The sequence below is a fragment of the Dryobates pubescens genome, chromosome 22, assembly GCF_014839835.1.
Source record: "Dryobates pubescens isolate bDryPub1 chromosome 22, bDryPub1.pri, whole genome shotgun sequence".
Classification (NCBI taxonomy): Eukaryota; Metazoa; Chordata; class Aves; order Piciformes; family Picidae; genus Dryobates; species Dryobates pubescens.
The window spans coordinates 3439077-3464990 of NC_071633.1; the positions used below are offsets into that span (position 1 = coordinate 3439077).

At 51.3% G+C, this 25914-nt stretch overlaps 1 protein-coding gene across 1 annotated transcript in view; it reads left to right on the plus strand.

Annotated features, from left to right (window-relative positions):
• Positions 1–18987, plus strand: part of LOC104301094 (mucin-5B) — a 95730-nt gene extending 76743 nt beyond the window's left edge. Inside the window, exons 32-40 of the mRNA XM_054172007.1 lie at positions 346–747; positions 2203–2623; positions 5558–6043; positions 13728–13771; positions 14967–15089; positions 16691–16789; positions 17910–18032; positions 18625–18694; positions 18977–18987. Of these exons, the coding sequence (XP_054027982.1) occupies positions 346–747; positions 2203–2623; positions 5558–6043; positions 13728–13771; positions 14967–15089; positions 16691–16789; positions 17910–18032; positions 18625–18694; positions 18977–18987 (1779 nt within the window). The remainder of the gene's footprint in view (positions 1–345; positions 748–2202; positions 2624–5557; positions 6044–13727; positions 13772–14966; positions 15090–16690; positions 16790–17909; positions 18033–18624; positions 18695–18976) is intronic.
• The last annotated feature ends 6927 nt before the right edge of the window (positions 18988–25914 follow it).

Below are 25914 nucleotides of genomic sequence, written 5' to 3' on the forward strand. Positions count from 1 at the left end.
GCCAGCACAGCCAACACATCTCCACCTCCAAAGCAAGGAACCACTGTCCTCAAGCCCACAACTGCACCTGGCTCAGCCACCAGCAGCTCCAGCACATCCACTTCCTCTGAGGAAACCACATCTGCAACCACCTCTGCTCCAGGAGAAGCCTCCACTGGGCCAACAAAGGGATCTACATCTCCCACATCCACCACTGCTCGCCCTGGAGAACAAACACTAACCACAGCTGGCACCACAGCTGGCCCAGGCACTGCTGCCCCAACAACAGAAGGCTCCACCAGCAGGGCCAGCACAGCCAACACATCTCCTTCTCCAGCAGAAGGTACAACCACCACCACAACCACAACACCAGTGCCCAGCTCGGCCACCACCATGACCACCAGCCTGGAGAGCACTACTGGCTGCCAGCCACGCTGTGCCTGGACACAGTGGTTCAACGTGGATACCCCCAGACGTGGAAGCCAAAATGGAGACGCGGAGACCTTTGAGAAAATCCGAGCTGCTGGCTTCCCTCTCTGTGAAAGGCCAGAAGACATCAAGTGCCGTGCTAAGGATTACCCCACCAGCAGTCTGGAGGAGCTGGGACAGGTAGTTGAGTGCAGTGTTGACACTGGGCTGGTGTGCAAAAACAAGGAGCAGGTCAGGAAGTACCCTGTGTGCTTCGACTACGAGGTGCAGGTGCTGTGCTGTGACCGCACGCACTGCCACACCACAGCAGCTACTTACACCACAACTACTGCACCACCGGCAACGACCTCAGCCAGCAGTGGCTCCAGCACCTCCACTGCCTCTGAGGGAACCACCACAACATCTGCAACCACCTCTGCTCCAGGAGAAGCCTCCACTGGGCCCACGCAGGGATCTACATCATCCACAACCACCACTGCTCGCCCTGGAGAACAAACACCAACCACAGCTGGCACCACAGCTGGCCCAGGCACTGCTGCCCCAACAACAGAAGGCTCCACCAGCAGGGCCAGCACAGCCAACACATCACCACCTCCAAAGCAAGGAACCACTGTCCTCAAGCCCACAACTGTGCCTGGCTCACCAACCAGCAGCTCCAGCACCTCCACTTCCTCTGAGGAAACCACATCTGCAACCACCTCTGCTCCAGGAGAAGCCTCCACTGGGCCCACTCAGGGGCATACTTCTCCCACGACCACCACTGCTCGCCCTGGAGAACAAACACCAACCACAGCTGGCACCACAGCTGGCCCAGCTACTGCTGCCCCAACAGCAGGAGGCTCCACCAGCAGGGCCAGCACAGCCAACACATCTCCTTCTCCCAGAGAAGGAACAACCATCCTCAAGCCCACAACTGCACCTGGCTCAGCCACCACCAGCTCCAGCACCAGTCCCAGCAGCAGCTCCAGCACCTCCACTTCCTCTGAGGAAACCACAACATCTGCAACCACCTCTGCTCCAGGAGAAGCCTCCACTGGGCCAACCAAGGGATCTACATCTCCCACGTCCACCACTGCTCGCCCTGGAGAACAAACACCAACCACAGCTGGCACCACAGCTGGCCCAGGCACTGCTGCCCCAACAACAGAAGGCTCCACCAGCAGGGCCAGCACAGCCAACACATCTCCTTCTCCCAGAGAAGGAACAACCATCCTCAAGCCCACAACTGCACCTGGCTCAGCCACCAGCAGCTCCAGCACCTCCACTTCCTCTGAGGAAACCACATCTGCAACCACCTCTGCTCCAGGAGAAGCCTCCACTGGGCCCACTCAGGGGCATACTTCTCCCACGACCACCACTGCTCGCCCTGGAGAACAAACACCAACCACAGCTGGCACCACAGCTGGCCCAGCTACTGCTGCCCCAACAACAGAAGGCTCCACCAGCAGGGCCAGCACAGCCAACACATCTCCACCTCCAAAGCAAGGAACCACTGTCCTCAAGCCCACAACTGCACCTGGCTCAGCCACCAGCAGCTCCAGCACATCCACTTCCTCTGAGGAAACCACATCTGCAACCACCTCTGCTCCAGGAGAAGCCTCCACTGGGCCAACCAAGGGATCTACATCTCCCACGTCCACCACTGCTCGCCCTGGAGAACAAACACTAACCACAGCTGGCACCACAGCTGGCCCAGGCACTGCTGCCCCAACAACAGAAGGCTCCACCAGCAGGGCCAGCACAGCCAACACATCTCCTTCTCCAGCAGAAGGTACAACCACCACCACAACCACAACACCAGTGCCCAGCTCGGCCACCACCATGACCACCAGCCTGGAAAGCACTACTGGCTGCCAGCCACGCTGTGCCTGGACACAGTGGTTCAACGTGGATACCCCCAGACGTGGAAGCCAAAATGGAGACGCGGAGACCTTTGAGAAAATCCGAGCTGCTGGCTTCCCTCTCTGTGAAAGGCCAGAAGACATCAAGTGCCGTGCTAAGGATTACCCCACCAGCAGTCTGGAGGAGCTGGGACAGGTAGTTGAGTGCAGTGTTGACACTGGGCTGGTGTGCAAAAACAAGGAGCAGGTCAGGAAGTACCCTGTGTGCTTCGACTACGAGGTGCAGGTGCTGTGCTGTGACCGCACGCACTGCCACACCACAGCAGCGACTTACACCACAACTACTGCACCACCGGCAACGACCTCAGCCAGCAGTGGCTCCAGCACCTCCACTGCCTCTGAGGAAACCACATCTGTAACCACCTCTGCTCCAGGAGAAGCCTCCACTGGGCCCACTCAGGGGCATACATCTCCCACGACCACCACTGCTCGCCCTGGAGAACAAACACCAACCACAGCTGGCACCACAGCTGGCCCAGGCACTGCTGCCCCAACAACAGAAGGCTCCACCAGCAGGGCCAGCACAGCCAACACATCTCCTTCTCCCAGAGAAGGAACAACCATCCTCAAGCCCACAACTGCACCTGGCTCAGCCACCACCAGCTCCAGCACCAGTACCAGCAGCAGCTCCAGCACCTCCACTTCCTCTGAGGAAACCACAACTTCTGCAACCACCTCTGCTCCAGGAGAAGCCTCCACTGGGCCAACCAAGGGATCTACATCTCCCACGTCCACCACTGCTCGCCCTGGAGAACAAACACCAACCACAGCTGGCACCACAGCTGGCCCAGGCACTGCTGCCCCAACAACAGAAGGCTCCACCAGCAGGGCCAGCACAGCCAACACATCTCCTTCTCCCAGAGAAGGAACAACCATCCTCAAGCCCACAACTGCACCTGGCTCAGCCACAACCAGCTCCAGTACCAGTCCCAGCAGCAGCTCCAGCACCTCCACTTCCTCTGAGGAAACCACAACTTCTGCAACCACCTCTGCTCCAGGAGAAGCCTCCACTGGGCCCACTCAGGAGCATACTTCTCCCACGACCACCACTGCTCGCCCTGGAGAACAAACACTAACCACAGCTGGCACCACAGCTGGCCCAGGCACTGCTGCCCCAACAACAGAAGGCTCCACCAGCAGGGCCAGCACAGCCAACACATCTCCACCTCCAAAGCAAGGAACCACTGTCCTCAAGCCCACAACTGTGCCTGGCTCACCAACCAGCAGCTCCAGCACCTCCACTACCTCTGAGGAAACCACCACAACATCTGCAACCACCTCTGCTCCAGGAGAAGCCTCCACTGGGCCCAATCAGGGATCTACATCACCCACGACCACCACTGCTCGCACTGGAGAAAAATCACCAACCACAGCTGGCACCACAGCTGGCCCAGCTACTGCTGCCCCAACAGCAGGAGGCTCCACCAGCAGGGCCAGCACAGCCAACACATCTCCTTCTCCCAGAGAAGGAACAACCATCCTCAAGCCCACAACTGCACCTGGCTCAGCCACCACCAGCTCCAGTACCACTCCCAGCAGCAGCTCCAGCTCCTCCACTGCCTCTGAGGAAACCACAACATCTGCAACCACCTCTGCTCCAGGAGAAGCCTCCACTGGGCCCACTCAGGGGCATACATCTCCCACGACCACCACTGCTCGCCCTGGAGAACAAACACCAACCACAGCTGGCACCACAGCTGGCCCAGCTACTGCTGCCCCAACAACAGAAGGCTCCACCAGCAGGGCCAGCACAGCCAACACATCACCACCTCCAAAGCAAGGAACCACTGTCCTCAAGCCCACAACTGTGCCTGGCTCACCAACCAGCAGCTCCAGCACATCCACTTCCTCTGAGGAAACCACCACAACATCTGCAACCACCTCTGCTCCAGGAGAAGCCTCCACTGGGCCCACTCCAGGTCATATATCACCCACAACCACCACTGCTCGCCCTGGAGAACAAACACTAACCACAGCTGGCACCACAGCTGGCCCAGGCACTTCTGCCCCAACAACAGAAGGCTCCACCAGCAGGGCCAGCACAGCCAACACATCTCCTTCTCCCAGAGAAGGAACAACCATCCTCAAGCCCACAACTGCACCTGGCTCAGCCACCACCAGCTCCAGCACCTCCACTTCCTCTGAGGAAACCACATCTGCAACCACCTCTGCTCCAGGAGAAGCCTCCACTGGGCCCACTCAGGGGCATACATCTCCCACAACCACCACTGCTCGCCCTGGAGAACAAACACTAACCACAGCTGGCACCACAGCTGGCCCAGGCACTGCTGCCCCAACAACAGAAGGCTCCACCAGCAGGGCCAGCACAGCCAACACATCTCCTTCTCCCAGAGAAGGAACCACTGTCCTCAAGCCCACAACTGCGCCTGGCTCGCCAACCAGCAGCTCCAGCACCTCCACTTCCTCTGAGGAAACCACCACAACATCTGCAACCACCTCTGCTCCAGGAGAAGCTTCCACGGGGCCAACCAAGGGATCTACATCTCCCATGACCACCACTGCTCGCCCTGGAGAACAAACACCAACCACAGCTGGCACCACAGCTGGCCCAGGCACTGCTGCCCCAACAACAGAAGGCTCCACCAGCAGGGCCAGCACAGCCAACACATCTCCTTCTCCCAGAGAAGGAACAACCATCCTCAAGCCCACAACTGCACCTGGCTCAGCCACAACCACCTCCAGTACCAGTCCCAGCAGCAGCTCCAGCACCTCCACTTCCTCTGAGGAAACCACCACAACATCTGCAACCACCTCTGCTCCAGGTGAAGCCTCCACTGGGCCCACTCAGGGATCAACATCACCCACGACCACCACTGCTCGCCCTGGAGAACAAACACCAACCACAGCTGGCACCACAGCTGGCCCAGGCACTGCTGCCCCAACAACAGAAGGCTCCACCAGCAGGGCCAGCACAGCCAACACATCTCCTTCTCCCAGAGAAGGAACAACTATCCTCAAGCCCACAACTGCACCTGGCTCACCCACAACCAGCTCCAGCACCTCCACTTCCTCTGAGGAAACCACATCTGCAACCACCTCTGCTCCAGGAGAAGCCTCCACTGGGCCCACTCAGGGGCATACTTCTCCCACGACCACCACTGCTCGCCCTGGAGAACAAACACTAACCACAGCTGGCACCACAGCTGGCCCAGGCACTGCTGCCCCAACAACAGAAGGCTCCACCAGCAGGGCCAGCACAGCCAACACATCTCCTTCTCCAGCAGAAGGTACAACCACCACCACAACCACAACGCCAGTGCCCAGCTCGGCCACCACCATGACCACCAGCCTGGAGAGCACTACTGGCTGCCAGCCACGCTGTGCCTGGACACAGTGGTTCAACGTGGATACCCCCAGACGTGGAAGCCAAAATGGAGACGCGGAGACCTTTGAGAAAATCCGAGCTGCTGGCTTCCCTCTCTGTGAAAGGCCAGAAGACATCAAGTGCCGTGCTAAGGATTACCCCACCAGCAGTCTGGAGGAGCTGGGACAGGTAGTTGAGTGCAGTGTTGACACTGGGCTGGTGTGCAAAAACAAGGAGCAGGTCAGGAAGTACCCTGTGTGCTTCGACTACGAGGTGCAGGTGCTGTGCTGTGACCGCACGCACTGCCACACCACAGCAGCTACCTCTGCCACCACCGCCACCTCCACTACCAAACCTGCAGGAGCCCACACCATAGCAACCCAAACTCAAGCACCCACAGCTGCTCCTGGTACTCTTCCCCAGAAAAGAATCACCACCACCATAGCTGGCACCACAGGTCTCACTACTACCACTTTCCCAAGTGAAGGCACCACTTTCATCAAGACCACCAGTAGAATCACCTCTGCTCCTGGACAAGCATCCACTTGGCCCACTGAGCGTCCTACGTCAGGCACAACCACCTCTACTGTCGCTGGAGAAAAATTGGCAACCACAGCTGGCACCACCGGTCTCACCACTTCCATTATGCCAACAGCAGAAGGCACCACCTTCCTTGGGACCACTGTCAGAGCCACCTCTGCTCCAGGACAGGCATCCACTTGGACCACTGGCAGAACCACCTTTGCTCCAGGACAAGAATCCACTTGGACCAGTGGCAGAACCACCTCTGCTCCAGGACAAGCATCCACTTGGCCCACTGAGCATCCTACATCGGGCACAACCACCTCTACTGTTGCTGGAGAAAAATTGGCAACTACAGCTGGCACCACAGGTCTCACCACTTCCATTATGCCAACAGCAGAAGGCACTACCTTCCTTGGGACCACTGGCAGAGCCACCTCTGCTCCAGGACAGGCATCCACTTGGAGCACTGGCAGAGCCACCTCTGCTCCAGGACAGGCATCCACTTGGACCACTGGCAGAGCCACATCTGCTCCAGGACAGGCATCCACTTGGACCACTGGCAGAGCCACATCTGCTCCAGGACAGGCATCCACTTGGACCACTGGCAGAACCACCTTTGCTCCAGGTCAAGAATCCACTTGGACCACTGGCAGAAGCACCTCTGCTCCAGGACAAGCATCCACTTGGCCCACTGAGCATCCTACATCGGGCACAACCACCTCTACTGTCGCTGGAGAAAAATTGGCAACCACAGGTGGCACCACAGGTCTCACCACTTCCATTATGCCAACAGCAGAAGGCACCACCTTCCTTGGGACCACTGGCAGAGCCACCTCTGCTCCAGGACAAGCATCCACTTGGACCACTGTCAGAACCACCTCTGCTCCAGGACAAGAATCTACTTGGACCATTGGCAGGAGCACCTCTGCTCCAGGACAGGAATCCACTTGGACCATTGGCAGGACCACCTCTGCTCCAGGACAAGCATCCACTTGGAGCACTAGCAGGAGCACCTCTGCTCCAGGACAATCATCCACTTGGACCACTGGCAGAACCACCTTTGCTCCAGGACAAGAATCCACTTGGACCAGTGGCAGAAGCACCTCTGCTCCAGGACAAGCATCCACTTGGCCCACTGAGCGTCCTACATCAGGCACAACCACCTCTACTGTCGCTGGAGAAAAATTGGCAACCACAGCTGGCACCACCGGTCTCACCACTTCCTTTATGCCAACAGCAGAAGGCACCACCTTCCTTGGGACCACTGGCAGAGCCACCTCTGCTCCAGGACAGGCATCCACTTGGACCACTGGCAGGACCACCTTTGCTCCAGGACAAGAATCCACTTGGACCATTGGCAGAAGCACCTCTGCTCCAGGACAATCATCCACTTGGACCACTGGCAGGACCACCTTTGCTCCAGGACAAGCATCCACTTGGACCATTGGCAGAAGCACCTCTGCTCCAGGACAATCATCCACTTGGACCACTGGCAGAAGCACCTCTGCTCCAGGACAATCATCCACTTGGACCACTGGCAGAACCACCTCTGCTCCAGGACAAACATCCACTTGGACCACTGGCAGAAGCACCTCTGCTCCAGGACAATCATCCACTTGGACCACTGGCAGAACCACCTTTGCTCCAGGACAAGAATCCACTTGGACCACTGGCAGAACCACCTTTGCGCCAGGACAAACATCCACTTGGACTACTCATGGTCCTTCATCAGGCACAACCACCTCTGTCTCTGGAGGACAAATGGGAACCAGTGCTGGCACCACAGGTCTCACCACTTCCATTGTGCCGACAAGACAACGCACCACCTTCATCAGGACCACCAGATCCACCCCTGCTCTAGAAGAAGCATCCTCTTGGCCCACTGAGGGTCCTGCATCACACACAACCACAACCAGACCAGGTACGTCCTTGTCTGTGTCTGTAAAGGTTACACAGCAGAAGAACCTTGGTGTCATTGTTTTCTTTCTTACTCCACTCTCTGTCCTATTGTTCCCAGCAGACAGAGCCCATTTTTCCTTTCTGTCCCATCCAAGCGTGCAAATGGAACTCCAAGCTTGACTTTCCTTATCCTGAGCTGGAGGCAGACAGTGATGACTTTGAAATGTTGGAAGACATTAGATCTTTATGTTCTTATATTTGCCATTCCTACCTGATAGTACACTGCTTAAAGATTCCCACAGTCTCCACCCAGCATTAGCTCAAACAGTTGAAGGCCACAACATTGTTAGCTTGATTGGCCAGAACATTGAAGAGTAGTCTCTAAAATGTGAAGTTATGAGACCAAAATCCTGTGCTGCAAACTAACGTGTGTCTTATGCTCCACAGTATCTACAGCTGGTACCTCACATGCTACCACCAGAATTTCTACCATCCTAAGCTCTTCCCCCAGCACGCCTCTCACGACAGAAGCAAGCAGAACAACCCCCTGCTTTTGTCATGTCTTTGACAATCTATTTTCTCCTGGTAAGTGCCTCAGCTTATGGTTATACAGATGCCCACCAGCAATCCAAGCCCTCAATACTCCATTCAGTTCAAGATGACCCCTCAAAACCATCCAAAAGTAGAATAGACTAGCATAGAATTAACCAGGTTGGAAAAGAGCTTTGAGATCATCGAGTCCAACCTATCACCCAACACCATCTGATCAACTAAACCATGGCACCAAGTGCCACATCCAGGCTCTTCCTAAACACCTCCAGTGAGGGTGACTCCTAAACCTTCCCTGGTGCAGCTTGAGACTGTGTCCTCTTGCTGGTTGCCTGGGAGAAGAGACCAACCCCTTCCTGTCTACAACCACCTTTCAGGTAGTTATAGAGGGCAATGAGGTCACCCCTAAGCCTCCTCTTCTGCAGGCTAAGCAACCTCAGCTCCCTCAGCCTCTCCTCACAGGGCTGTGCTCAAGGCCTCTCCCCAGCCTTGTTGCCCTTCTCTGGACACCTTCAAGTGTCTCAATGTCCTTCCTAAACTGAGGGGCTCAGAACTGGAAACAGGACTCAAGGTGTGGCCTCAGCAGTGCTGAGTACATGGCACAATGACTTCCCTGCTGGCCACACTATTCCCAATGCCATTGGCCCTCTTGAATCCTCCAAAAGAGCCGGAAAGGTCCAGGGATGGACTGAGAAATTGTAATGCTGTTATTCAATGCCATAGTTGTGTTATCTCTTTATAAGTTGACAGCAAGGCCAACTCACTCTCTTTTCTCCCTCATTTTGGCTCTCTGGAGGGAGTCCTTATCTGGGTAACAACGAGGGAGCATGTCAGGCCTGCTTGTGGCCTCCAGAGGTGTTTTGATTGGGATTAATTAATGAGGCAGGAATGATAAAAATAGAGTTAGCTTTATTTTCCCCGAAACCCCCGCCCCAGAATCATGCACAGCACTGATTAAAGCATTTACAGGTTCTATTTGGTCATGAATTCTACCAGGATGCTTATGGGCAACTTTAGTACAATTTAGAGACTTCAGAAAATGGAAAAGGCTAAGCCACAAAATAGCTTCACCCTGCTTCTAAAATCGGCGGCAAGCCAGGACCTTAGGGAAAGTAGGAGAATGTTGGTGGTACTCACCAGGAGGGAGCAGGCATTTGGAGATAGTCCCTAGGTCCCTCTTCAGTGGCCAGCTCCAGAGCTGCAGGGTTTATAATCCAGTCTGTGGATAACATGGCACAAATCCAAAGGGAAAGGGACCTGCCAGAATCAGTGTCCTTAGACATGGCCGCCACGAGGGGAAACTCCTGCAGCAGCTCTGTCTGAACAGTGCAAGGAAAGCTGCAGTTTCACAGCACGCAGGGTCACTCCAGCAGCAGGCAGGGAGTAGGACCCCAGAGCAGGTAGGGCCAGGAAGAAGCCAGGTCCCAGCGCTGGCTTCTCCAGCTTCACCACGACTGCAGAGCGAGTCCGAGACGAGCCAAAATGCGAGCGGAAGATGAGAGCAAGCGGAAAATGAGAGGGAGTGGAAGATGAGAGCGAGCCCCAGCTGCTTTCTGGTCACTCTGTTTAAGGCATTCCTAGACAACGTGTCCAGGGCCAATGTATCCCAGGTGCAAAGCACGCTGCTAGCTCCCAATCCCGGCGGGCTTCCCCCATGAGTAAATACCGATGAGGGACCTCTGCCCCGGCGGGGAGAATGGGCGCCGTTTACCTGGCCCCAGGGCAAGGGGAAGGCAACTTCCCACCTTGGAAGGCAATTTTGCGCCTTTGTCCTTCCCCATTCAAACCTCCACTGATGGAGGTGAGGGAAGGGGGGTTTGGAGCACCCCATAACAAGAGGCCTAACTAATTTTCTCCTGTGCAGTTATGGCCTGCTTGGGCCTAGTGGAAGGGAGGCAGTGAGGGGGCAGGGGGTGGAGAAGAGGAGCAATGGGAGCTGCAGTTAGTCTGGTTGGGGGAAGGTATTTGGGTTTTTTTTCAAGTATCCTGTATATGTATTAGGTAGGATAGGATAGGATAGGATAGGATAGGATAGGATAGGATAGGATAGGATAGGATAGGATAGAATTAACCAGGTAGGAAAAGACTTTTGAGGTCGTCAAGTCCAACCTATCACCCAACACCACCTAATCAACTAAACCATGGCACCAAGCACCCCATCCAGTCTCTTCTTAAACACCTCCAGAGATGGTGACTCCACCACCTCCCTGGGCAGCCCTAAGGATTCACATGTTCTGTGTTTTCCTGTGTATTTTTGAATATAATTCTGTATTTCTCTCCCAATTCAACGAGAGGGCCTTTATTTTACTTCCTTTGGGGAGTAACATTATTTCTGTCCACTCTTTAAATGAAGACACCCAAGTACTTTCACAGGTGTTTTAATTCCTCCTTGTGTTTTTCCTCCCCAGGGGACGTGGTCTACAACAGGACAGACAAGGCTGGCTGCAACTTTTATGCACTCTGCAGCAAGGAATGTGAAATTGAGGCCTTCCAGGGCGCATGCTCTTCCCCAACTTCTGCCACTCCAGCAACCTCAGGAGCTACCACACAAGCCTCCTCATCCACAAGCCTGCCTTCTTCTGCCCCACCATCCACAACACAGCCTCCCACCAACTGTACTGATGTCACTCCTTCACGACAGGTGCTTCCCTTGCTATTCTCTTATACACCACCACCACAAACCCAGCCCAGTTCCTGACCTCTAACAGCCAACTCCAAACACCTTGTATGGGTCTGAGTAACGGAGTTGGTCGTATCACAAATGGCCCCATAGTGCACAAGCCTTCTGCCTGGCATCACCTTCAACTCTCCTTTCCACACAGAAGAAAATTCTGTGGTTGCTCTCAGCTTGCCTTGAGGCCTACAAACATACAGTAAGACCTTCTCACTCTCTATAAGTCCCTGAAAGGAGGTTGCAGTGCAGTGGGCGTTGGTCTATTCTCCCTACTATCAAGTGATAGAATGATTGGAAATGGCCTCAAGTTGCACTAGGGGAGGTTTAAATTGGGTATTAGGAAAAATATCTTTACTGAAAAGGTGCACAGGCATTGGAACAGGCTGGAGGTGTTCAAAAGCCATGTATACATGATGTGGTTCAGTGGGCATGGTGGTGTTAGGTTGATGGCTGGACTCAATGATCACATAATCACAGAATTAACCAGGTTGAAAAAGACCTTTGAGATCATCAAGTCCAACCTATCACCCAACACCATCTAATCAACTAAACCATGGCAACAAGTGCCTCATCCAGCCTTATTTTAAACACTTCCAGGGACAGTGACTCCACCACTTCCCTGGGCAGCACATTCCAGTGGCAAACCACTCTTTCTGTGAAGAATTTCTTCCTCACATCCTAAACCTCCCCTGGCACAGCTTGAGACTGTGTCTTCTCATTCTGTCACTGAAAGAGACCAACCCTCACCTGGCTACAACCACCTTTCAGGTAGCCATAGAGAGCAGTAAAGTCTCCCCTGAGCCTCCTCTTCTCCAGATCTTAGAGGTCTATTATTCTATGATTCTAAGAACACTCCAGTCTGAACTGCCTACTAATTTTGAGTCTATCTCAACTTGAAAGAGAACAACCAGGACAAGAAAGTGCTTACAAATAAATCCTTTTAATGTACTTGCAGCCTGGAGAGACCTGGGTAAGTAAATGCCAGCAGTGTGTCTGTGACCCCAGCACTGCCACCACAAAATGCCAGCCGCTGCCATGCCAAACCAACCGGAATCAAACGTGTGACCCAGGATTTATTTCCGTGCCTGTGCTGTCAGAAACAGAGCCATGCTGCTCTCACTACGAATGCCGTAAGTATTCACAAAGCATCTAGAAATCACAGAATCACCAAGCTTGGAAGAGACCTGAAAGATCATCAAGTCCAACCTCTCACCACAAACCTCATGACTAAACCATGGCACCAAGTGCCACGTCCCATCCCCTCTTGAACATCTCCAGGGATGGAATACCAGGCTGCAATTCCCCTTCCGCAAATGCAATTCTCATGCACCACAACAGCAGCAAAACCTTCCTCAAATTGTTTAGATTCACTGAAAATTCATCTTTTGGGAGAGGGGGCTAAATATGCATTGGAAGCTAATGCAAAACCACAGTATTGTTTTCAATGAAGAGAGAATTGGAATGGATGGAAGAGGAAAGTGAGACTTGGAACCTTCAAGTGGTCCATGCAGCTCAACTATCTGTATCTGGAGTCATAAGGATTATCAGAGCATGTTCTTCAATGTTATTAATGTGCCATTGAAGCATGTCATGTTTAGCTAAATTAAGATGCACAGCCATAAGCCAGCAGAAAATGTAACAGCTAACCACAAAAGCAAGTAAAACAAAGGCAGTTGTGATCAGTACCTGCATTGTTGATGTCTGAAAAGTAATCATCTTCTACACTGTCACTGAGTGATGTGAAAATACAAAAATCCAAGTTATAGGTGTTTATTTACATACAAAAATGTGTGTATGTTTACTTATTTATTCATTTATACCCATGTATTTATACACGAGAATAAAAAGGTAGCCACAAACTAAAGCCTCAGTCAGAAAGGTCAAAACAAAGGAATGGCCCAGTTCTGTGACAGACATAAATGGGCTCTGCCATGTTGTCTGATTATTTCTGTGACCACAGCCTTTTATCTACCCAGAGTTCAGTCTTCCATGGAAGACATCTGGGAGGTGCTGAGGGACATGGTTTAGTAGTGACCTGGCATTGCTGGCTTAATGGTTGGACTGGATGATCTGAAAGGTCTTTTCCAACCAAAACAATTCTGTGGCTCTGTGATCAAGGATCAGCAACTTTGAAGGCTCCTGGGTTTCTAGGCTTCCCAGAGGAAACAACTCCTTTAACTTGAAGGGATATTGATATTGAAAGGGATTTTTCATGCCTAGCTCAAGTTTTTAACCATTCCTCCTGCACTCTTCTAAGCTAATTTCAAAACAGAGGCTGGAATGAAACTACAGCTATAGTAAATAGGAGGCCTAAGCATGTAAGGGGGCTGAATTCAGGCTTTCCATAACCTCTGCATTACTGACAAACCTTGTTAACATTCTGACTTCTCAGGCAGTCCCACAATTTCAGTTTACCCCAAAATCATCCTTTTCTTTGCTTTTTCAGGACGAATGCCTGACACCTGTGTGATCAACGGCACAGTGTACCTGGTGAGTGCTGAAGGGAAATGGACACCTTCTCCACCAAAAGAACCCTTTGAAAACATTCCTTTTCCCAGCACATGGGTTTTTATCTCTAGCCCTTGATTGGAAATTGTGGGGTTGTTTTTTTCTAATGTCAAAGCCAGAACTGTCACAGAAGAGCTCCTCAACACAGGGCATAAACCAAGAGTGCCCCATTTTCAGTGATGTACTTTCTTTCCCCTTCTGGTATTAATGAATTTTCCGAATGAGATGATGACTAGCCCAAACTCCACCACTCTGAAATAAGCTCAGAGAACCCTCAGAAACAAAAACTAGGATTTTTGCTTCAACTGATATCTAAATCTTTTGGAAAGAAAACAAAAAAAAACAAAAGAATGAAAGACTGGAGCACTGCAGCCGTTTGGGGATGCATTTCAGAGAGGCTAAAATCCACGTGTGCCTCTGCTTATGTATCTGCATTATTCGACTTACATCTCTCCCCAGTTACTTCAGTCTCCATTTGTCAATCACTCTGTCTGGTCTCAGACCTTTTCCAACCTGGTTAATTCTATTCTATTCTATTCTAATTTCTATTCTATTCTATTCTATACTATTATACCCTATTCTATCCTATCCTACCCTACCCTATCCTACCCTACCCTATTCTATCCTACCCTACTCTATCCTACCCTACTCTACTCTATCCTATCCTACCCTACTCTACCCTACTCTATCCTACCCTACTCTATTCTATCCTACCCTACTCTATCCTACCCTACCCTACCCTACTCTATTCTATCCTACCCTACTCTATCCTACCCTACTCTACTCTATCCTATCCTACCCTACCCTACCCTATCCTAACCTACTCTACCCTATCCTACTCTACTCTATCCTATCCTACCCTACTCTACCCTATCCTACCCTACCCTACCCTACTCTACCCTATCCTACCCTACTCTACCCTATCCTATCCTACCCTACCCTACCCTACCCTATCCTATCAAAACCAGGACAGCTTATTGGGTGCTTCCTGGCCTGCCACAATTATAAATACAAACCCAAACAACTTTATGCCCCAAGAGTGCTGAACTCCTCAGTCACTCTTGCACTTCAGCCCCTCAGCAACGCTTTCGGCTCTCTGCCTATGCTAGACAGAAATTGTTGCCATGGGAGTTGATTTTGGTTTTTTAACCTTTTCTTTTTTGGCCCTGTCTTCCAGGCTGGAATGTCAACAGAAACCAATTCATGTCAGAAGTGCACCTGCAGTTCTGAGAAAGATCCAGCCACTGGGGAAAACAAAGTGAAGTGTGAAGCCCAGCAGTGTGAAACGTCTTGCCAGCCGGTGAGTGGAGGCACCGTGGGCTGCCCAGCCGGCCCCGGGGCAGCAAGGCCGCCAGGGTTCGAGGCTGCTGCCCTCGAAGGGGAAACAAAACCTACACAGAGCTGAGTCTTCTAGGAGGACCAGAAAGGTCCAGGGACGGGCCAGAACATTGTGATGGTGTTATGCAATGCCACAATTCTGCTGTCTCCTTCTAAGTTGGCAGCGAGGCCAACTCACTCTCTTTTTCTCCCTCCTTTTGTCTCTCTCATGTGGGTAATAAGGGGGTTGGGGGGTAGGCCAGGTCTGTTTGTGGCCTTCAGAGGCCTAATTTTCTCCTGCACAATTGCAGCCTCCTTGGGCCTAAGAGAAGGGAGGCAAGGCAGGGGGGTGGGGGGAGGGCACTGGGGTTTGTGGTTTATTCTGGTTGGGGGAAGGCCTTCCAGGATCTGAAGGGGGCTCCAAGAAGGCTGGGGAGGGACTGCTCAGGATCTCAGGCAGTGATAGGACTAGGGGGGATGGAATGAAGCTGGAGGTGGGGAGATTCAGGCTGGAGGTGAGGAAGTTGTTCTTCCCCATGAGAGTGGTGAAGCCCTGGAATGGGTTGTGCAGGGAGGTGGTTGGGGCCCCATCCCTGGAGGTGTTTAAGCCCAGGCTGGCTGAGGCTCTGGCCAGGCTGATCTAGTGTGGGGTGTCCCTGCCCATGGCAGGGGGGTTGGAACTAGATGATCCTTGTGGTCCCTCCCAACCCTGACTGATTCTGTGATTCTCTTTGGGGGTTTTCATGCATCCTGTCTATGCATTAGGAGTTCAGACTTCACGTGTTCTGTATTTTCCTGTATAACTTTGAATGCAGTTTCTGTATTTCTCTCTCCAATGCAATGAGAGGGCCTTCATTTCTGACCAGGAGCCAGCAGTGTGCCCAGGGGGGCAAGAAGGCCAACAGCTTTCTGGCCTACACCAGAAATAGTGTGGCCAGCAGGAGCAGGGAGGTCATTCTGCCCTGTGCTCAGCACTGCTGAGGCCACACCTTGAGTCCTGTGTCCAGTTCTGGGCTCCTCAGTTTAGGAAAGATGTTGAGATGCTGGAAGGTGTCCAGAGAAGGGCAACAAAGCTGGAGAGGGGTCTGGAGCACAGCCCTGTGAGGAGAGGCTGAGGGAGCTGGGGTTGCTTAGCCTGGAGAAGAGGAGGCTCAGGGGAGACCTTCTTGCTCTCTCCAACTCCCTGAAGGGAGGTTGTAGTCAAGTGGGGGTTGGTCTCTTCTCCCAGGCAACCAGCACCAGAACAAGAGGTCACAGTCTCAAGCTGTGCCAGGGGAGGTTTAGGTTGGATGTTAGGAAGAAGTTCTTCCCAGAAAGAGTAATTGGAATGTGCTGCCCAGGGAGGTGGTGGAGTCACTGTCCCTGGAGGTGTTCAGAAAAGGACTGGATGTGGCACTTGGAGCCATGGTTGAGTTGTCAGGAGGTGTCAGGTATTAGGTAATAGGTTGGACTTGATGATCTCCAAGGTCTTTTCCAACCTGGCTGATTCTGTGATTTTACTTCCCTTGGGGAAATTATTTCTGTCTGCTCTTTAAAGGAACCCACCAAGCCAACACCCCTTCTCTCTCCCCTCCTTGTGAGCAGGGCTATCAATACATGGTTGAGGATGGAGAGTGCTGCGGAAAGTGCGTTGAAGTAGCCTGCAGGATCAAGCTGGCTAACGACACCATCCATGTGCTCAAGGTAAGCACCCTCCTGTCTGCAGGCACATGAGCCAGCACAGCTTAGGCAGATGTGACTCAGCTCCTCTCCCTTACTAGTAAAAATCCAGTTAACACTGAAATTACTCTGAAAACAATACCAGTTTTCTCTATTGAATACTTACTTGCAGGAGTGGCTGGAGTGCAGCCTGGAGGAGATAGCCTTGGGGGTGTCAGCTGGTGACAAACTCCCCAGGAGCCAGCACTGGTCCCTGGCAGCCCAGAGCCAGCTGAGTGCTGAGCTGCAGCCAGAGCAGGGAGAGCAGCAGCACAGGGAGGGGATTCTGCCCCTCTGCTCTGCTCAGACCCCACCTGCAGCACTGCCTCCAGCTCTGGGGCCCCCAGCACAAGGTGGACCTGGAGCTGATGGAGAGGCTCCAGAGGAGGCCACAAAGATGATCAGAGAGCTGCAGAACCTCCCCTGTGGGGACAGACTGGGAGAGCTGGGGCTGTTGAGCCTGGAGAAGAGAAGGCTCCAGGAAGACCTTAAAGCAGTACCTGAAGGGGGCTCCAGAAGTGCTGGGGAGGGACTTTAGACAAGGGCTTGCAGTGACAGGACAAGAGTGAAGCTTGAGGAGGACAGATTTAGACTGGAGATTAGGAAGAAATTCTTGACAGTGTGGGTGGGGAAACACTGGAACAGGTTGCCCAGGGAGGCTGTGGCTGCCTCCTCCCTGGAGGTGTTCAAGGCCAGGCTGGATGAGGCCTTGAGCAACCTGGGCTGGTGGGAGGTATCCCTGCCCATGGCAGGGGGTCGGAACTGGATGAGCTTTAAGTCCCTTCTCAACCTAAACCATTCTCTGTGACTCTGTGAAAACAAATGTGTGTAGTTAAGCAGGCAATGGTCTCTAATTTGTACCCTGAGTGTCCACATCTTACATTTAAGTTTTGGCTTCAATCCAGTTTGCAAAATTTTACCTTTGTTACTTGAAAGAAGCTCAGAAGCCTCTGAGCCTCTTTGAGAGGTGAGAGCATAATTAGTTCAGCCATTTTTGAAGCAATCATGCTGCTAGAATTTGATTGCACTGGGAAAAAAAAAATCAAACCCACACTAAACCCCAAAACCCAATAACTGAATTGTTTTTTTGCTTCCTAACTCTTAGGTGGATGAGATCCTGAAGCTGGATAACTGCAGCCACTACAAATGTGAAAAGATTGAAGATCAATTTGTTCCAGTCCAATCTAAACGAGCCTGCCCTGCCTACGAGCCAGGAGAGTGTGATCCTGTATGTTCCCATCAAATACAGCTGAAAAGAACAAGGGGTGGGGGTGGGGGGCAAGGAGGAATGAGCTGTCCCAGCACCCTGCCAAGCTGAGCCTTCAAACTGACCAATGTCAGGGACTCCACTGCTTAATCCGGGGAGGTGGTGGAGTCGCCATCCCTAGAGGTGTTTGAGAAGGGATTGGACGTGGCACTTGGTGCCATGGTTTAGTCATGAGGTCTGTGGTGACAGGTTAGACTTGATGATCTTGGAGGTCTCTTCCAACCTTGGTGATTCTGTGATTCCCTTAGGAGATGATTCCAATGCCCAGCTGTTCTCATGGGGGATGGAGTCCAATAGGCATGGCCCCAGCAGTGACTTGTCCCCATCACCCCTTTTCTTTTCAATGGGACTCCTTATAAAATGGACATCTCCATTCACCTGGGAGCCACCCTTTTTGTCCTGGTCCATGGCCATAAGGCTTGCCCTAAGCCTTCCATCCTCAAGGCTGCACAAACCAAGCTCTCTCTCATCCTGTCCTCAAGAGGCAGGAGCCCACTGCCCAGGATCACTAATGCTGATTACCCCTATGATTGTCACCTGTGCACTAATGCAGATCCTCCTCTTTACTTCTGCACAGAATGAAACAGAGACAACTCCTGATGGCTGCTGCAGTGTATGCAAACGTAAGTACTGCTGTGTTCACTTCCTTTCCTTGCCCAGGGAGGTGGTGGAGTCCCCATCCCTGGAGGTATTCAAGAGGAGACTGGACGTGGCACTTGGTGCCATGGTCTAGTCATGAGGTCTGTGGTGACAGGTTGGACTCAATGATCCTCGAGGTCTCTTCCAACCTTAGTGATACTGTGATAGTCAACTTCTGTCTTTGAGTGGATGGAAGGATTCTTCACTCCCCCAGTCTTCACTTACCCTGTTTGTTGAGACCCTGTGCTTCACTATTGATTCAATAGGCTTGATGTGAGGAGAAAGTTCTTCACAGAGAGAGTTGTTAGCTGTTGGAATGGGAGGTGGCGGAATCACCATCCCTGGAGGTGTTCAAGAGGGGATTGGATGTGGCACTTGGTGCCATGGTTTAGTCATGAGGTCTGTGGTGACAGGTTGGACTTGATCATCTTTGAGGTCTTTCCCAGCCTTATTGATTCTATGAAAGCAAATTTGTTCTCCTGATTTCCTGATAATACCACAACTCAGGCCCCTGCATTACCTTGACCTTAATGATTTTCAGGGTCTTTTTCAACCAAAACAATTCTATGCTGCTGCACAGCTGAGATCAAATAACCTGGGAACTCCTGCAGTCCACAGGACACCCCCTGACCCCCCAACACACTGTAGATTCTCATTAATCCAACATCAAGCTCTTGGAAATTGTTTCAGCATTCCCTCAGTTCTGAAGTAGACATCTAAAGTATTTTTTTCCCTTCTCTTTCTACGAAGCTCCAAAATGCAGACCGCACAGCAAGAAAACAGTGCTCCGCCAGGGTGACTGTGAATCTGTTGAACCTGTTGAGCTGTCCTATTGTGAAGGAACTTGTCCTAGCTCCTCAATGTGAGTCCCAAAACCTTAATTTATCATCTCTATGGTTTCATTTATACTGGTCCCTCAAACAGGCAACCAGCACCAGAACAAGAGGACACAGTCTCAAGCGGCACCAGGGAAGGTTTAGGCTGGATGTTAGGAAGAAGTTCTTCCCAGCAAGAGAGATTGGCCATGGGAATGTGCTGCCCAGGGAGGTGGTGGATTCACCATCACTGGAGGTGTTTAGGAAGAGACTTGATAGGGTGCTAGTGCCATGGTTTAGTTGATTAGATGGTGTTGGGTGATAGGTTGGACTCTATGATCTCTGAGGTCTCTTCCAACCTGGTTAATTCCATTCTATTCCATTCTGTTCCATTCCATTTTGTTCTGTTCTATTCTATTCTGTTTTATTCTACTCTATTCTGTTCTGTTCTATCCTATCCTACCCTATCCTATTCTATATCAATCACCCAGTGGTACTGAGAGGCCTGGTAGAAGTGGCTCACCAAGCCACTTCCCATCATTTATCAGCACCAGGGAGGTCCCAGTTGCCTGAGGGTCAGTAAATGTGTTATCAAGCCCTGGAACAGGCTGCCCAAGGCAGTGATGCACATCCCTGGAGGGGTTACAAAGCTGTGTAGAGGTGGTGCTGAGGGACAGAGTTTAGTGCTGATTTGGCAGTGCTGGGTCAACAGTTGACCTTGATGATCTTAAAGGTCTTTCCCAAGCAAAAAAATAAATAAACTCTATGACCACAGAACAAGAAGTTCAGGAATTTACATGATTCCATGGACTAGAATCAGACTCACTATTGGAACAGCTTCATTACTGAAGAAGCAGCTAATTAAAACCACATTTATAAAGGATGTGTGGGAGGCAGGAAGAGAGGATGTGAAAAACCCAACACCCCCAAAAGCCCCCACAAACCCCCACCCAAAAGCCAGTGGGGCTCTGCTGTGTTGATTGTTAGTGAGAAGGTGCATTGTCTCCTGGTGGACTGCAGGTACTCTCTTGAAGCAAACCAGATGCAGCACAAGTGTACCTGCTGCCGTGAATCCAGAACCCAGACAAGAGAGGTGACCCTGATGTGCCGGAACGGAACCAGGAAGAGCCATACCTATGTCTACGTGGAAGCGTGCCAGTGTATGGACAGCTGCTACTCAGAGAGCTCTCAACAGGAGGATTCCCAGCAATTCACCAAAAAAGCCTAGAGGAGAGAGTTCCACGAGGGAGAGTGTCCTAGGCAGAAGAGCAATGGAATGAGAGACCAGAGGGTCGGGTGAAGCTGGAATCATGTCTCCAGGTCTCCCCCCGCCAGGACAACTCTCTTTACCAGAACTTACCTCAGCTCCTGTTAACACCTTTCCTCACTTCTGACTTGTAAAAACAAAAAAAACCAACAAAAACCCCCAAAATAAACCCAAAACTATAAAAATAAAAGTCAAATCAATGAAATCTTGGTCTTTGGGTTGGTTTTCTTGAAGTGATACCATAGTGAAGGCAAACATTTCCTCTTCTGCTTTGTCCTGCTTAAGACCACACCTGGAATACTGTGTCCAGGTTTTGGCTCCCCAGCACAAGAGACACAGAGATGTGCTGGAGAGAGTCCAGTGGAAGCTACAGGGATGATTAAATGACTTGAATGTTTCTCCTATGAAGAAAGACTGGGAGAGGCAGAAAGGGTCCTGGGGGTACTGGTCCATAGTAGGCTGAACATGAGCCAGCAGTGTGCCCAGGGGGCCAAGAAGGCCAATGGCAACCTGGCCTGGATGAGGAATAGTGTGGCCAGCAGGAGCAGGGAAGTCATTCTGGCACTGCAGAGCTACCCACCCCAGCTACACAAACTGCTGCCACCAGGTCAGGGTGCAGAGCACCAAAGCCCTGTGACACACAACACAGAGCCAACAGCTGAAACCACAACTGAAGCTGGCTTTGAGTTCAGATTGAAGCCAGTGAAATCCATGTGCTCCTCCCCCTTCCTCCCTAGTCCCTCTCCTCTACTTCATGGCACTGTCACCAGTGAAAAGCTTCCCAATGGTTTCTGCAGGATTTCCTCAACCCCTTGGAGCACTGCCCAAACATCTCAGCAGCACATCCCAGTTCAAGCCCTCAGCTGCCCTCTAATGGTCATTATTTGCTTCCCAAAAGGATACTCAGCCAGGAGCTGTTCCCTAAATTCCACTGGAAACCTTGCTTCCATCGGAGAGGCCTGACATTGGCATGTAACATCAGCTTGCTCATTTTAAATTCCCCCAGCTATGGATAGTGGAGAGACCTTCCCAAAGCTGAACACCACAGGCAGAGTTGGGGCAGATCAGCCTGGACAAGAGAAAGCTCCAGGGAGACCTTAGAGCAGCCTTCTAGTACCTGAAAAGTCTACAGGAAAGATGGGCAAAGACTTTTGGCAAGGGCTGGGAGTGACTGGACGAGAGGCAATGGCTTAGAGCTGGGAGAAGGGAGATTGAGATTGGAGATGAGGGTGAAATTCATGACAGGGTGGAGAGACACTGGAACACTCAGAGACATCATGGATGCCCCCTCCCTGGAGGCATTCAAGGCCAGGCTGGATGAGGCCTTGAGCAACCTGGGCTGGTGGGAGATGTCCCTGCCCATGGCAGGGCTGTTGGAACTGGATGAGCTTTAGGGTCCCTTCCATTGATGAGGTCCCCTCTCAGTCTTCTCTTCTCCAGCCTAAGCAGCCCCAGGGCTCTCAGTCTCTCTTCACAGGGGAGATGCTCAAGTCCCCTGATCATCCTCATGGCTCTTCCTTGGATTGTCTCTAGCAGGTCTGTGTCTCATACTGGGGAGCCCAAAACTGGACACAATGTTCCAGGTGTGGTCTCAGCAGGGCAGAGCAGAGGGGTAGAAGACCTGCTGGCCACGTTTTTCTTGCTGCACCCCAGGATGCCATTTGTCCCTCTTGGCCACAAGGGCACATTGCTGTCCCATGCAGAACTTGCTGCCCCCTAAGACCCCAAGGTCTTTGTCCATGGAGCTGCTTTCCAGCAGGGCAGCTCCTAACCTGTCCTGGTGCCTGTTGTTACATCAACCTGGGCTGCTAAAAACAAGATCTAGGAGACAAAGCTGAAGTCTTTAGCAGGCTACAACCCCAAACTGCAGCAGATGGTTAACAGGGGTTTGCATTTTCCCTACTTATTTTAAGAAAACCCTTATGCACTTAAAATGTTTGAGTAATTCAAAATACACCAACTTCACTTCACACCCCACCCCCCCAACACCACCACTGCTTGATTAGCATTGAAATGAAAGGCCTAATAAATAGGAAGATGCTAACTAGCTGCTGCAGCAGCCACAAGAAGGGCAGCACTGAAGTAAATTAATTCTCACTTTTCCCATTTCTTCAGCACACAGGAGAAACCTGACAGCAAACTGCAAGCTACAGACCATGGAACTGCTACTCAAGGGTGGGAGGAAAGTCCAATATGGACACAACTTTGTTTCAGAGCAGGAACCAAGTACTCTCAGGAGATAAATCAAGGGAAGTTCAGGTGTGAAAGATTCCTTTCAACCATCTTGTTGAAAGAAAATTACCTCCTGATAAAAAAACACACTAAGAACTGGAGAGCAAACCCCAGAATGCTAGCTTGGTAATTAATAGTGCAGGCCCACAGCTGATGAATATTCACTGAGCATAGCAATGCTGTCAAATGAGAGAGACCCCAAACTGCTTTTTACTACCTAAACCAGACCTTTACATCATTAATTCCACATCAACAGACAATGCCAGCTCTTAAGTGTAGCCAAAATATCACATCCCAAGGTCTGGTTTGTAACTCTTCACTCAAATGGGGAGTTCTCAATCCCTTCACAGTGCAGAGCATTTCTTCCAGCATGGGCAGCAGCTGGAGGGAGGGGATTCTATCCTGCTCTGCTCTGCGACCCCACCTGCAGTGCTGGGGCCAGCTCTTGAGTCCTCAGCACAGGAGCAGGGCCAGAGGCCACAAAGATGATCCCAGGGCTGGAACTCCTCTGCTATGAGGCCAGGCTGAGAGAGCTGGGGCTGCTCAGCCTGGAGAAGGGAAGGCTCTGGGGAGACCTTAGAGCAACCTTTTAGTATCTGAAGGGACTACAAAAGAGCTGGAGGGGGACTTTTTACAAAAGCATGGAGTGACAGGACAAGGAGCAATGGCTTCAAACTGGAAGAGGATCATCTTGTATTAGACATTAGGAAGAAGTCCTTCCCCATGAGGGTGGTGAGGCACTGGAACAGGCTGCCCAGAGAAGCTGTGGAGTCTCCAAGCCTGGCAGTGTTCAGAGCCAGGTTGGATGGGGCCTTGAGCAAGCTGCTCCAGTGGGAGGTGTCTGTGCCCATGGCAGCAGGGTTGGAACTGAATGATCTTTAAGGTCCCTTCCAACCCAAGCCATTCTGTGACTGTTGTTTCACATTCACATAGTTCCTCCTTCCTTCCTTCCCTGCCCTCAAACATTGCCCTTTGAACAACACAACCTCACTCCCTCCTCCTTCTGTCCTCTAGACCTGCAATACTGACCTTGTAGCACCTGCAGCAGGCAGGAAAAGGCTTCTTCCCTGAAAGGAATGCTTCAAATACTTCTGAGAGTTTCCAGCACCAGTCCCACAGCAGAAGATCCCATGAAGAACCAGTGTAACTTGTCAGTGAATGCACAAGACAGCAACTGACAGTGGAACTGCAGATCAGCCTGCAGCCAAAGCCTGCAAGTGAGGTGCTCTCCAACACAGACATGACACACTTTCATTTGGATGATACATTTATTAAATTAGAATGAAAAAGTTAATGTACTTTAGAGTGCAAGAAACACATTTGGACACTGGAGCTCAATACAGAGAAACAATGTCTTCAGGATTATTACAGCCAAAAACATTCTCTGTAGGGAATTACATACCAACCAAACAAGCAGTAACATTGGTAAGGGGAGGAAAAAAACCCCAAAACATTCAGTACCATCAGCAGATGCAAAGAGCAGGAGAGAAGAAAGTAGCAAGGATCTAGCTAGACAAAAAATGTTCCTACCTTTAGCAAGTTCAGGCTCTTGGCAGGACTCAAAACTAGGACTAAATGCACTAACTTGTAGCAGATGCCAGTTCTTACACAGCTGGCTTTGGCTCCAAGCTGCTTGAAGCTGTTGAGCAGAAGAGCAGCATCAAACACAGGATCATCCCATGAGCACTTTGTCTAAAGCTACATTCAGCACGAGTGACAATCCATTTGCTTTAAACCAAGGAGGAGACTTTCAGCTCCAATACTTGAATTTCACAGACCCTGGAATAACCAAATGCTCCCTGCCTTTTCTTGATCTCTCTCCAATTCCAACCTGACACAGAACTGAGAAGACATGTGTGCTGAAAAGCTGGGGAGGTCTATGATCAGTGGTTTTGCTCTTGCTGACGAGTAGCACCCCGTGACAAAGGAGTTTCAGCCAGAACACTTAATTCAATCAACACTCAATCCCCAGAGCAATATTTAGCATAAGATGCTGAAATCCATCTCCTGGCCACACTGCTCCTACATATCCCACCCTTCAACTCACACCCCTACCCTGTTTGGCTAGAACACACCAAACCAACCAATTCTAAGAGCAGGAGCCTCCCTCACGTATGACTACACTCAACGCTTCTCCTTCCTGGTGGTTAGGGCTGGAAGGGGTTGGTTCTGTGCCTGGAACTGAGCTGTGAAAGGATGCAGTCCAATTTACCAGCCATTCACTTGAACCATGCCCACTTGCTTTTATAAAAAGCTGCATTATGGATCCCAACCTTTTAATATAAAAATTGGAATATAGACATTGTCCCTGAATTGTTCCATCCCTAGCAATTCACCACTGCATCCCACTTAAGAGCAAGGAACTCTTCCTGGCGATGAAGCATCAAATCCTCGCCACCCTCCTGGGTGACAACAGCGTGGATCAGGGTTGCCATAAAGACAAACAGCCTCTAATCCCACTCATTACAAGAGCTCCCCATGGTTGTAGGGAAGGGGCCAGACTAGTTTCTTGCAGAACACCCGTTTTTCCTGCAGCCAAGGGAAGTGTGGTGGCTCTGCAACTGAAGCACACAAACTACAGCCTTGGATCTCACTACTGAGAAGCCGATTGGAGGACCCATGAAGACAAGAGGATTTCAAGATGGGGCTGCTGACAAAACTGAAAATGGTACATCACAGACAGACAGCTTCAAAAGGCCAGAAATTGGGATGGTTTCTCTTGGTGCTGTACTCTTCTTTAAAGTTTCAGTCTCACTTTTAATCATAAAAAAATAAATATTCCTGTTCTACTGTCAGTGCTACCTAAAGGCTTCAAATATTCCTGTTCTACTGTCAGTGCTACCTAAAGGCTTCTTGAATGCAGGAAAAATGAAACACAACCCCCAAACAC